At 33.8% G+C, this 14,009-nt stretch overlaps 2 protein-coding genes across 2 annotated transcripts; one reads left to right on the top strand and one right to left on the bottom strand.

Moving 5' to 3' along the window:
• Positions 1-3,570: 3,570 nt before the first annotated feature.
• Positions 3,571-7,517, top strand: HSPC300 (hematopoietic stem/progenitor cell protein 300). Its single transcript, XM_085943465.1, has 3 exons — positions 3,571-3,752; positions 3,860-3,942; positions 6,046-7,517. Exons 1-3 carry the CDS (start codon positions 3,626-3,628, stop codon positions 6,070-6,072), a joined length of 237 nt encoding a protein of 78 aa, XP_085799591.1. The 5' UTR covers positions 3,571-3,625; the 3' UTR covers positions 6,073-7,517.
• Positions 7,518-7,664: 147 nt separating this feature from the next.
• Positions 7,665-13,377, bottom strand: Not11 (CCR4-NOT transcription complex subunit 11). The gene is made up of 9 exons (XM_085944077.1): positions 13,257-13,377; positions 13,032-13,123; positions 12,709-12,923; positions 12,269-12,429; positions 11,561-11,711; positions 11,031-11,342; positions 9,881-10,020; positions 9,019-9,184; positions 7,665-7,852 (listed from the first exon to the last, which is right to left on the bottom strand). Exons 1-9 carry the CDS (start codon positions 13,295-13,297, stop codon positions 7,706-7,708), a joined length of 1,425 nt encoding a protein of 474 aa, XP_085800203.1. The 5' UTR covers positions 13,298-13,377; the 3' UTR covers positions 7,665-7,705.
• Positions 13,378-14,009: the final 632 nt, after the last annotated feature.

Below are 14,009 nucleotides of genomic sequence, written 5' to 3'. Positions count from 1 at the left end.
CAACTACTGAAACAGCAACATGGTTTTGAAAAATTGAATAATTTTTTTTGTAACAGACCCTTTCTTAATTTTTGTCTTATCATATTGATACCTCCACGTTTCTACGTGCATGGAGGACCCCTTAAGGGTAAAGTACGAGCGAAGATATGGATGCCACATTCATGTTTCTCATATTCCGCCAAGCCAAAATCCTTCTATCGCCACTCTATGAATAGGATAATTTGTATTAATTACCTACAAATGTTCAAATTACCAGATGGGGCGAGATAAAGGTTGGTCACGCGAGACAATTTTAGTTTTTAAATCGTATTAGTAAAATACCTATTGTTGTTTCTTTTGGTTTCAATTCTTCGAAATTGCTGTAACTTTCATCTACCTGCCAAAAAGGTGACCTGGACGACCCTTACGGTAAAACCCAGGCAAAGGCCAAACATTCGCCGCGGGTGAGAATGATAGAGAGGGGTGAATGTTCAGGGGTAGATTGAAAGGGACAGCGATAATGCCAAAAAAAGAGGAGACCTGGCCGCGACACGGTAGGTGTCGAGGCTGGCGAGGCAGTTAGCGGAAGTCTCCGAAACGCGACGGACTGTGTGTCTGTGAACCTTAGATTTTAATTGACAGCCTAAGGCGCCCATCTTTAATAAATTTAGGGCTGTTAAAATTTTATAACCGTACACTGAACGTGCTCTACCGAACTAAAAACCAGCTACTATTGACCGCCTTGAACTATTCTGAGCTAGTCGAAGGGTGGAAGCTGGTCGTGTGGCTCCCGCGTTCTGCCGACGGCACGCTACGAGGGCGTCATTAACGTCAGGCCGACCGGAGAGTCGAGCGCGGAGGTCAGATCGGCCGTGTGGCCCCGTCTCCCCTCCCTACCCGGACTTACGGGGTGTCAATATTAATTAAGACATTTGATCCATCATGAGTAGACTTGCTTTGCCAACATTCAGTCTAATGCTAAACGTTAATCGTTATTTTTGTTATTATTTTTTCTTAAGTGGTCAACTACTGGTACGTTTACCTGAGTTAATAAAAAATACGTCGTTTTGTTTCGGGCCATCACTAGCGCTTCATACATTACCTAGTATGACACATTTACCCGAAAAAAATGTTTTAGTCCATTTTTGTTGAAACTATATACTTACTGTAGTTTTAATTCAAGACTCAATATCCATTAAATGAAATATTACCTTTCTATGCATGTAATACGTTATGGTTTTCAACTACTTTTGGAATAAAGATGAATTTAGTTACACTTACCCCAATATAGGGGTAAGAGCAAGGTAAGAGTAACAAACTGACTAGTGACCAAAAAATATTAAAATGTCGTATTATAGTAATATTATATAGAGTGGGTTCCTTATGGACATATTAATTGTAATGCTTTTGTTGATCCTATGGTAAAGTTTTCAACTGTTTAAAACACACCTATTCATCATGAACCTGGTTGAGATTCATCTAATTGAATTATATGTCACACTTACCCCGACTCACCTTACAATCAACAACCTGGATTTAAAAGATTGTCCACAAAGGATATATAATATTGACTGTCAACTTGACATAACAAGTTTATCCCATGATCCTTCAAAAAGTAAACTCGATAGTGTCATCGAATTTCTGTCAACTACCTACGTTAATACGTCGTTTTTGTTTCGGGACATCACTAGCCAGTGATGCCAACCGTACTATAAGTATAGTACAATACTTTAATTTTAATTCTGCGAAAAATGTAAAATACTATAAATTTACCCCAAATATACCAAAATACTATAATTTTAAAGGATTTAAGACTAAAAATGTTCTGTACCTACTATATATTTTTTAGAAATACTATAATTTTTACGCCTTTGTACTATAATCACCATAGAAAAAGATGGAAACACTGTCACTAGCGCTTCTTACATTAGTATGACACACTTACCCCAAAAAAAAATGTTTTAGTCCATTTTGTTGAAATTCTATACTGTAGTTTTAACTCATGACTCAATATCCATTAAATGAAATATTACCTTTCTATGCGTGTAACACGTTATGGTTTTGGAGTAGGTACTTTTGGAATAAAGATGAATTTAGTTACACTTACCCCAATATTGGAGTAAGTGTAACAAACTGACTAGTGATCAAAAAATATTAAAATGTCGTATTAGGTATAGTAAGATATACAGTGGGTTCCTTCTGTACATAGAAATTGTAATTCTTTTGTAGATCCTACGGTAAAGTTTTCAACTGTTTAAAACACACCTATTCATCATGAACCAGGTTGAAATTCATCTCACTGAATTAAATGTCACACTTACCCCGACTCACCTTATAAAATATTACCCAAAGCGTAACAAAATCCCTGCCACTGACATCAGAATGGCCTATCTATCTGATATCAAGTGCATTTATAAACAAACGTCCAATCAGAAATTACTTTTATTTTTACACTTTATAGCATGTAATCTACAAAAGAGATGGGTTCATTGATGGGAGATGGAAGTTATGGTTATCATTTTTTAAATTTTCGTAGGTGTCTCAAAAGTAAGTAATTAGTTTCGTAGGTGTCTCAAAAGTAAGTAGTTACGCTACTGGGTACATATTGTATTATAAAATTAAATAATATTTAAACATATCCAATCACCATTGTAAAAAAATATAATTAAGTAACAAACATGGTTGTACGACAACCGACATTTTTGAATGAAAATAATTTATACAAAATCGTTAATAATGGTTGAAGAATAATAATTTTATTTATTACGGTGCTTTTTACTGGTTCTCCGTCGTCTTTATCTGTCAGTCAACATTTTGGAATTAAGCTATCTTTTTGTTATTGAATTATAGTACGCGGTCCAAGACATTATAGTATTTCGGCAAAAATTATAAGACGTGTTGAAAATGTAAGTTTTTTGTTTGTCACATAAACATAACGGAGAATTCAAAAAATTGCGATGCCCTGCTTTATTAAAACACCTCTTACGACCGAAAAATGCTAACACCGGCCGCCGTCATTTTAACTGTCACGTTAGTTTTTTTAGAGTATACAACGCAAGATTACATCCATAGAAATATCGCACACTGAGATCGTATATTATATAAATTTACTTACTACGTCCCTCGCTTCACGTTATTACGATTTGCTGTGATTGAAGTACGAACATTTTACGGAACTTTAAACATCGACGATATTATAGACAACTTTTAAACGCAATGAAATAAGCAATATGGAATATTCACATAACCGGCGAATTCGATTAATTCCATTTTTCAAAATTGTGGTATTTTTGACGTACTATACATTTTTAATAATACACGGACGAAAATGTTACTTTTTTAATAGTACGCGAGCCAAAATGTACTATAATTATAGTTCGGTTGGCAACACTGCGCTCACTGACAGATGATAGCGAGCGGTGGCGGAGAACAAGTAAAAAGACCCTTTATTACGTTTAATTTAATATACCTACAATTATTAATAAGGAACAATAAATTATTGAAAAAATACAAAAGCTAGAGGTTGAACAGTATATTTCTCTTTGGTATCAAAGTAACTTGTTATCTATGGTCTTTGACTACTAGCAACAATTTGAAACGTCAGATCAGAATTTTGTTATCGTATGAAAGTCATACAAAATCCAAAATGACGACACCCAACAGAGATCGGGAAACAATTCAGAAACAAATACAACAAGATTGGGCAAACCGTGAATATATAGAAGTAATAACTGGAAGCATTAAAAAAATTACCGACTTTTTAAACTCGTTTGGTAGGTCAATAATTATCGCACTTCTAAAATACTTGCGGCTTCCGGAAAAACCTCGCACTGTGCCGGATTCGAATCGTTTAATTCAATTATGACATTATCCATTTCAGATTTATCATGTAGATCCCGATTAGCAGTTTTGAACGAAAAGTTGACAACTTTAGAAAGAAGAATCGACTATTTGGAAGCATGCGTAAGATAACTATTAATATTTTATTACTACACCTTAATATCTATCTAATTTATGGTATTGCATTTGAAAAGTTTAATAAAGCATAATATACACACTATCTCATATTATGTATCATACAGCCAACTATACATAAATATTCAAATAGCAAGTTATGGTGGAAGGAGCCCTGGCCTGATATTATAATGAGGCCCCCAGAAAAACAAATTATTGAAACTATTAAAAATATATTGTTATTATTATAATAAAAATAGTCACTTAAATATTTTAGTGTTCTGCTTCTTTTTGCTGTATTATGTTGCACGTCTTCCAATCACAAATGTTTTGGTTGTGCAAAATTGTTAATTTTTGCGTGACACATCTGAATGCTATCTACTTAACTCAACGATACTCAACCTTTTTTTTCTTCGGGCCAAATACATATATTTGTAAAGTAACGCGGGCCGCATCACTACCGGTGTGACGAAAAAAATCATGAAACCCTTTTTTAACAAAACATTTTTGAGATTTTAAAAATTTTGAGTGTTTTTTAAATTAATCGTGCGCTGTTGTGCACTATCTGTGCGTCAAAGTCGAAACGAATCTTAAGATATACGAAATTCCTGATAATAAATCTGTTTCGGGCCGCACATAAAAGCTTAAAGGGCCGCAGGTTGAGTATCGCTGACTTAACTGATATATAAATTTGTGGGTTCAAGTCGGTTATGGGGAAGCCAGGCGGGAACCGTGCTAATTGTCGCAGCCCAATTTTGGCAAAATTTATTAATTTCGAAAACCTAACTTAACCTAACCTAAACTAACCCAACCTAACAAATAATCCAGTATATCGGCTATTTTCAAAATGTGTTTGCCGCTGGCTTCCCCATAACCGACTTGTACCAATTTGTGCATAGTGAACTTTTGTGGCACTTTTTTTTATAATTGATTACAATAATAATAGATATTTCATTGACAGTAGCTACCTAATTTTGACGAGTTATGGACCCTGCAAATTTAAAATATTTTCTATAAGTCAATACCACCTGAATGAGGCATACCTGTTACCCCCACGGTGAAGCTGTGCGACCTGGAATACGCCAAATGACACTATTATTCCACAACTCAATCAAAGGCATTCAGAAGACAATCGATAGGATACATAACAATTCGTCTCGTGTTGGTTTGAAAATCAATATGAAGAAAACCAACGTTTTGTGCAATAGCACCTGTCCTGATCCAGATTTCCCTCTGATGAGTGACGGGCAAAACAGAAATGGCTGGAGCAACATTCAACTCGATGGTTAAAACCAAATGCCGCCTATTCAACGCTTGCATTCTGACAGTAGCGAATGATAGCACATTACGAAGACTCAGAACTAACCATATACTGAGCTTAGAGAACAGATACTGGGTGCGGTGGTATGACTTCAGGAGTAACAAGGAGATAAGAGAACGAACCAAGCAGCCTCTTATGCTGAGAGTGAAGAGGCGACATTGGACCTGGCTCAGCCACATGCTGCAGATGCCAGAAGAGAACTTGGTACAAGTCGGTTATGGGGAAGCCAGCGGCAAACACATTTTGAAAATAGTCGATATACAGGATTATTTGTTAGGTTGGGTTAGTTTAGGTTAGGTTTTCAATAATAGAATTCATGAATTTTCCCAAAATCGGCTATGAAAATTAGCGCGGTCCCCGCCTGACTTCCCCGTAACCGACTTGTACCGAGAACTTCAACCTGGCTTGCCTGTTTATCAAGCCATCCGGATTTTGGTGTCCTGCTAAATACTATCTGTACCTATAGAGTGTATACGGAGGAGCTATGTGATGCTGGTATGACCTGGAATGACACGAGCGAGCATGATGCGCCACGTGTTATCCATATGCTCCAGGTAAGGAGTGGATATGATGAAAGAAGAACTTCTCCAATCCATTAGGCCATATCTCTTAGTCGAGTGCCATGTTGGACGTGCAATGCATAGATCGTTCTTATACCAACGTTACAGAGCTGTGGGTGTAATATCACTCTGACAGCATCCATTATACATACCCCATTGACACGCCTGCTCATGAACTTGAGTGTTGATTTTTTTTCTATGCAATAATAGGGTTTTTTTTTCTTCTTACAGGTGACGAAAGGCGAAACACTGACGTAATTCAAGAGCAGAATAGTTATGCAAAAAAATATTTATATTTTCAGAGTTTTAGAAAATAAGACCAAATGAGTTCATTTATTCTAATGTCAATGTGTCAATTACAACAGACATGGTTAGGTATTTGTTGCAATATTACGAAAGTGAGTTAACATCTTTATAATATTATTAATAATGCATAATTCTTTCCAGACACAGACCTAAGTATTTAGTTGTAAGATTAGATTAAGGCTTATTTCTTCTTTATATTGACATATAAATTAGAAATCATTTCAATACATAGTTTATAAGTATTAAAATATTTTAAAGTTGCCTCAGCTCTATTTATTGTAAAAATTATTTGTATACATAATGCAGAGCTGCTGACAGATTCACATCTAGTAAAATAAATGCAACACGTATTTCTTTATTGACCGAAGAGAACTTAGGACAGGACACTCATAGTTATTATATCGGTATCATATTTTTTACTCTGTTTTGTTTCTATTAACTATAATTATGGTACACCAAATTTTGGCGTACATGTTTCTACTTATATATTTTATCATGAATAGAGGCTACTTTATAGTTATCTTGTAGAGTTACTAAGACACTGAACTTCAAGTACAAATATGCTGGTATTATACTGACACATTCAAAGCACTATACTTCCATAAAACTGGAATACTATTACAATATTACACATATTAACAGGACAATGTTCTACATTAATGGGTCAAAATGTGTTGGAAAAAATAAGGCGCGACCCAAATGCTTCTGTCTTTCTTTAAAATATTATTATGTGACACTGTGAGGGATTTTTTAAATTAATTTTGCTATTGGTTAGGAACATATTGGAGAAAACACTGAATCTAGCTATCTATCATAATAAAAATGTAACTTATCCAATTGATTTTTTTTTTCCCAATCTCATACAGTAGAACCTTGATTATCCAAAATAATAGGTGATGAAAAATAACAAAACATGTCTTTTACTTCTAGAAAAACGTTATAATAACAATTGCTTGTGTTACATATTACGTTTTTTTTACCCGTTTATATTTAAAATTTTCATTTTTCTTATAAACAAATGAAACTAATGATCAAATGTAATCCGGATAACCAAGGGTCCACTGTATTTGCTGAAGTGTTTTCTGACTATTTTTGGCATATAATTAATCTGCTGTAGCTAGGCTAGTTGGTAGAATATCATCAATTCCGAATAGTGATCATGGGTTCAGATCCCAAAAATTGGCCACCAAAAGAAATGATTTCATTTAATTATATATCAATATTATGTATTTAATAAAAGTTCTTAATATTTAAAAAGTTATATTGTAACTTGATTAACAGGAGCACCCGGCGATCTTGTTTTATTAGTAATATAATTCTAGAAAAACATTTCTACGATCATACTTTTGTACGGAATCTATAAAACAGATTCATAAAATAATATAATATATGACACCAATATTTATGACTGTGTTTTATTTCAATTCTTACTCACACCTATTCAATTCTTCATGAAAGCATTCAGAGAAATCACACTAGATGACTTTTAAAGAAGGCTCACGAGGAAGGTTCATTACTGTTGTGAATTAATTAACAAAACAAAATGAATTCAATATTTTTGATTTATTGATTTTTATTTTTTCAATCATAATTCATTTTTTTCGGTCTTTAGTGCGGTTTGCGTGTTGGGTCCTTCACCCGTGTCCAGCTGTTTGAGCAGTCGGTACAAGGCGGCCGCCTCTCTGATCCTGCTGAAGCCCACACAGAAGGCTTCAACTTCAATAAATAAATCCTGAAAATATACACAAATACTCAAAATATTTTATTTATTTACTTTTTACACCCAGAGATGTCCAGTGAAATAATGCACACTTGGATTGTGTAGAATGTTTCGTACATACAAAATTTGACATACTTTGCAATGTACACAATGAAAATTTTTCAACAAACAGCTAATGTAATGTATGTAGACCGTTGTTAATGTGTCATCATCACAGATGAGGGTAGACATGGAGTAGTAAGTTGTGCATACGGATATGGTTATATTATAATATAAAGAAGCCATATTTGATTTTGGTATCTAATTTTTCAACACAAAAGAAATATCGGAACCAAAGTAGCAATAATTTGGCGATATCATTCAATACAGGTTTAGCAAGGTTGTACCTGAACACTATTAATATGTTATTATAACTGTATTATACAACATAATAAACAATATTAGGTGGAAACAGAATCTACGCAATTTTAAATAACCAAGACAGATTTTTCCAAATAAGTTGGCATAATAAAATTGTTAATATTTCTTAACCTCTGTGAAGACAATGATGTTCTAATCATCTGCTATTATTGTGCTCTACATTTGACATGAAATCTTCAGGTGAAGACAATCAGCATCTCACAATTTCTAATTTAGTTATGCAAATAACGTTATTCCTATCAACAATCGTGTCCTTACGAAAGATACGCCCAATAATGCTTTGGCCACAGTGATGGTACATCAATGGCTACTTCTCTATGGATACCTAATGGTGCGATTCCAGCCAGAATGTGCACATGAATGACAGGAGCCTGTTTGAAGCATCCCATTAGAATGCAGCAGGCATCATTCAGGGATGTATCCACCTTTCTCACATAATGCGAACAAGTCAACAATGTTGAGCCGACGCTATGTGGGCTAGTGCATTAAGTTAGAAGTGTTATCTGAATGTCAACTAAATTACATAGATAATTTAGATGAGTTGCGGTGGCGTGAAGTTTGTATTGTATAGTACTTATATTTTCACCTTGTATTTACAACAAAAATGATTAATAATACTATCGACCGAAGGTACTTGATGGAATTTGAATTTAAATCCATTAGAAAAATGATTAAATTGTAAGCTTTCATAGTCGTACTTAAAATATGTAAAAATGTATTTTATGGAAATACCAAAAGAAACAAAATGTTATAAATACCTTAACATTAATAATCTTGTTCCTAATTAGTGATTGTAAAAATACGCAGACCAGCCTCACAAGTCGATTCTGCATGTAGCGATCTCTGATTGTTTCACAAGTCAAAATGCAATTGCTTATATACAAGTGGACAAACTCTACGGGCAAATCTACAGATGTTGTTAATCTGAAACGCACAAATATAATTAGAAATTAATGGTTAATACTAATAATAGACTGGCGGGCGACAGGGATTCTTGGAGATACCACGTGGGGTCGTATTCTCTAAGGAGCGGACATGGACAGAAAAGAAGAAATATTTTTGGGTTCACACTTCGATACTACTATAGGGTAGATAATATATTAAAACATAAAAGTAAATGAAGACAATTTTATTGGTACATAATATGTGATACTGTAGAAGAAACTATGATCCAATTAATGCAAGTATTGTCTGACAACAAGAAATCGGCGATAACAGGAAGTCGCATGTAGAAGACTCCTAGTGACCCACCCATCACGGCGACAATGCGTGCTAGAGGCGTATTTAAATAATGCATCGGCTCTTCTTTTTGATGCGAATCCTTTTCTTCTTCGCAATAAACCAAAAGTTTACTAACAATAATTCTACTCCTGATCGTTTTAGACATATTTTTATTATTCAAATTACGTAAATTGACAGATCCGTACACCACGGGAGCATAAAATGAAATGATAAATGTAGAGGCATGCATCATTCGAAAAAGTGAAGTGCGATTAGCTGCACTGGAGGCAATTGTTAGTTCACAGTTTTAACACGTGGATAAGAAGTTCTTGTTCGACAGTACCTACACATTTTTATTTCTATTACATATGTACAACTAGGAAAATATTCATTTCCTACCTGTTGACAACTTCCATAGAGTGTAATGATATTTCCATGTTGACAAGGACACTAAAGTATTCTGTAATCTGTTGTGAATGGATCAATTTCAATAGTACGGATATCGCCACCAAAGGATTATTCTCCACCAAGTCTGGTAGCTGAAAGAGAAGCACCAAACATTTCAGAAGTGAACAATTTATTGGAAAAAAATTAAAAAATATCACCACAGTTGCAGATAGTCCACAATTTTAGACTTAGACAAAATCATTCACTCTGAGATACCAACATGCCATTTGGAATTTGACCAAATAAAGACAACCAGTATACATAATATTATAACAAGCACAATTTTGATTTTTGAGTTAATTTGATGAATGGTTTATCGTTTTATTAAGAAATGTAAAAAATCATTTTTATAACAGCTGTGATATTTTTTCAAGAAAATATACCATTTTTCCTACTAAGTAGAGCATAGTATGAGTCTCCACCGAGCTCATATTAATAGACCTTTTGAACAAAGAATATTTATTAGACATTGAGTCCTTGCTTTGGATCAAACACATATAAAAAAAAATAACAAATTTAATGAACTTTACAAGTCTTTGTTTTGTACATTATGCAACTGACTGTTGAATTAAAGTCTTTCCAAACAAATGCATTGAATTTATCACAGAACAGATTAATAAAACACAAATGTAAAACCCATAGCCATGGACCAAGGTTTTGATGCAGGGTACTTTATGACGGTCAGGCCATAAAACTCAAGTTAAACAAAGCATGCCGACTTGCAAACGAATTGAAGAAACATTTATGTGACAAACTATAATGTACCTAGATTTTTATAATACAGATGTAATTTTTGAAAAAAAAAATATTCTTGAACCGCTTAACTGCCGAAAACGCATTTACGGGGCCGTAATTACACCAATTCTTACGTTAATTACACCAATTAACTAATTGGCGCGGCATATGTTTATCCAATATTTTCCACTTGAGATCCGTAGCCTGCTATACCACAACCAATAGGGTAATGCAATTTGCATTAATTTCGTGTTCCCTGGTTACCATTCCTTTATAATTATAAAGAAACGGTAACTGTTATATGGAAAATGGTATTATGTAACTTCGATTGGTGGGTTTTCTGGACAACAATAATAGTTAGACCAACCTGTGAAGGTGTAATTCCAATTTTGTAGATAGCATTAGGGTCTTGATCTAAGCATCCGGCAAGTCTAGTTTGTTGAGCTACGTTAAGTGTTCCTTTTAATGCTTGCTGAACCAATCCTTTGGCTTCCTGGCTAGCGTTTGATATTGCAGTGTCCTGTGATGCATCTGTATTATTGCTAAGAGTAGATTCGTCAGTGTTGGTGTTTGCTTTTGCAGTAGTAGTGGAGGCGGCTATTTTCACAATCAAACCTTCCAGGCTGCTGTCATAAAGAGGTTTATAGAAACTACGATTTGGAAGATCTTTCCATACCAACTGTAAGAAAGCATATCGTAAAATTATATCAATCAATTTACAGGAAAGATCTTCTATACACTTCTACCTCAGCTTACGGCTCCTCGTTTTTAATTAAAATTAACTCGTTTTAATTGCAATAGATATTGTTCCCGTAAAAATATGTCTATATGCTACTGTTAATTTATATAGTATTCAATGCAAGTCAGATTCGAAATTAATGTCAAATGATTAATTACCTCAGAGAAATCCTTTTCGCTGTCGTCAAACTCAACCATTTGAGGAGACAGTAAAGCGCATTGGGGAATTTGAGTTTTGTGAAGAAGTATACCTTCCTTACTCATCAGAGTTTCAAGAAGTTCTTGAAATGCTGCTTTGTTGGGTGGTCCACTGAAATTTTAAAGAAATATATGTAACACAACACTATCATTTATAATTTTTATGACAACATTTAGAGATATGTCAATTAGAAACTGTCCATAATATGACGCCACGTCCCAATGAGGACAGAGTCTGATATAATATGACGAAGGAGATAGAGTGGGTTGTAGAAAATGTGACATACATAAAACCAACAAAATATAAACTAATTCTTTTATTAGAATAAATTATTTCAAAATGACATACAGAAATCAATCATTTTCAATAAATTTATTTTTAATGAATGGCGAAAGGGGGGCAAAGACGTCGTCATTTAGAGACCACCGCTTATTGTTGGCAAATAATAAATAAAGTTAGCGATACTGATCAATCAATGATGGTCTTTATTCAGTTCTTATACGATAATAATTTATAGGGCCTCCTAGATGTTGAGGAAGGAAAGGGAAGAAAATACAAAAAAAAATCACTATGTATTGACTCCTATATTATTAATATTGTATACCTCATATAATATGGATAGATAATAATATTATAGTACTATATAATATTACTAAAAGGTTATTTACCCCTCTCCAGCAGATATTATTCCAGGTATGCCAGCACGAGCCATTGGCGGCAGCTCAGATAGCTTCTCCGCAATAGACATTTGAAGATTACCATAGTCAAACTCCACATCTTTTTTATTTATCTCCATTGATATTATTTGTTTGGCTGATTTTTTCATAACCTAAAATTTAATAAAGAACCCCGCGTTAATATGAGAAAATTCGAAAGATTGAATCATAGATAGTATCGGCAGTGACAATTTTCAACTTGAAATGAGAGCAATTCGAGAAAAGAAATTTTATTGGTTTCAAAAAATAGGTGTAACTTAATCTGTCTCAAAAAAATATATTATGTTGACACACTTTTGAGACAATGAAGATGAAGGGCCGCGATGAACGAGGGTTGCCTGTATCCACTATATGCTTAATAAATAGGGCAATATACATGAATAAATACTTACATCTCTAACAGATCCATTAACGAGTTGACCTAGGAAATGTCTCTCTTGTGGTAACAGTGGTTGTAATCCATCTTTCCCCTCTAACAAATGCAGAAATAATGGGTTAAAAGGATTATCAGCCTTGTAGACATCGTAGAGAATTGCTAATCCGATTACTCTCTGTCCTGGCTGAGTTAGATCACCGCCACTGATAAGGGTCGATATGAGGAGGCAAACTAAAAACCAAGATATCAAAATAATATAATATATAAGTATAGGTATATTATAAAATAAATATCAAGAAATTTTCGATTTAGATTTTATTAATTTTAGGGGTGGCTCACCATTGAATTGTTCTTGTTTTGGGAAACGTTTTTGGGTTTGGGCGCATAAAGTTTCCAGACTCTGAGCATCGACACTCTGCTCCGAAAACAAACTGTAAATAACGAAATGTCAATGCACTGGAAGTAAATATTAACTTTGTAACAACTGCTGCAGATTTTATATTAAATCAAAATACTATCGATATAGCAGTACGATGTGTAAACATTTATTCATCACATACTTACTCGCATAAGAACTTTATACTTTCATTCATATTTTGGGTCATTATTTCCAAGAAAACATTTCAATCTTGGCACAAGGTGATACCGTTTTTGACATTTCACATTTCGTAATTTTACCGTAGACAAGCATAGTAACCATAGATGATAATAAGTGAATGGTTAAATTTTGGGTGGGAATTAATCGCACAATGCAATAATCAAAATTCACAAAAAAAAAATAACTTTAACATTTGGAAAGTAGTTTTCACATATATTAAATGATTTCACAAATAAATAGATGAAATCACATAAAATAGTTTGTTTCACAAAACCAAAATCATAAATCACTCATTGTAAATATAAATTCACTCAATTTTGACAACTGCACACATTTGTAAAATTGTTCATCACAAAGAAAAGGTAGAAATTCACAAATGTCAAACTAATAATTGTAGCAGCAATACAATTTATTAGAAGGCAATCGCAAAAATGATGCTTAGGTGTCAATATAATTAATGTTTAACGCAGTAATATAAATATGTGTATATTCATGCTGCTGTCGTTCATATATTATTTGATGTCTACAATCTACAACCAAATAACACCACCTAGGTATATCTTTTTCGGTTCATCGATATAAATTTTGGTAAATGTGGCGCAGATGCCGTTATAAGATTGTATAAGTATCATTTTTGAACTTAACCTAACCTAACCTATTCTAACGTAATCTAACCTAATATAACTTAACCTAACCTAACCCAACTTAACCTAACCTAA

This window comes from Rhyacophila brunnea, unplaced genomic scaffold (assembly GCF_057557595.1).
Source record: "Rhyacophila brunnea isolate RB1 unplaced genomic scaffold, BYU_Rbru_1.0 scaffold_16, whole genome shotgun sequence".
In the NCBI taxonomy this organism is placed as follows: Eukaryota; Metazoa; Arthropoda; class Insecta; order Trichoptera; family Rhyacophilidae; genus Rhyacophila; species Rhyacophila brunnea.
Note: the sequence above shows the minus strand (reverse complement) of the source record. Positions and strands in the feature narration are given on the sequence as shown.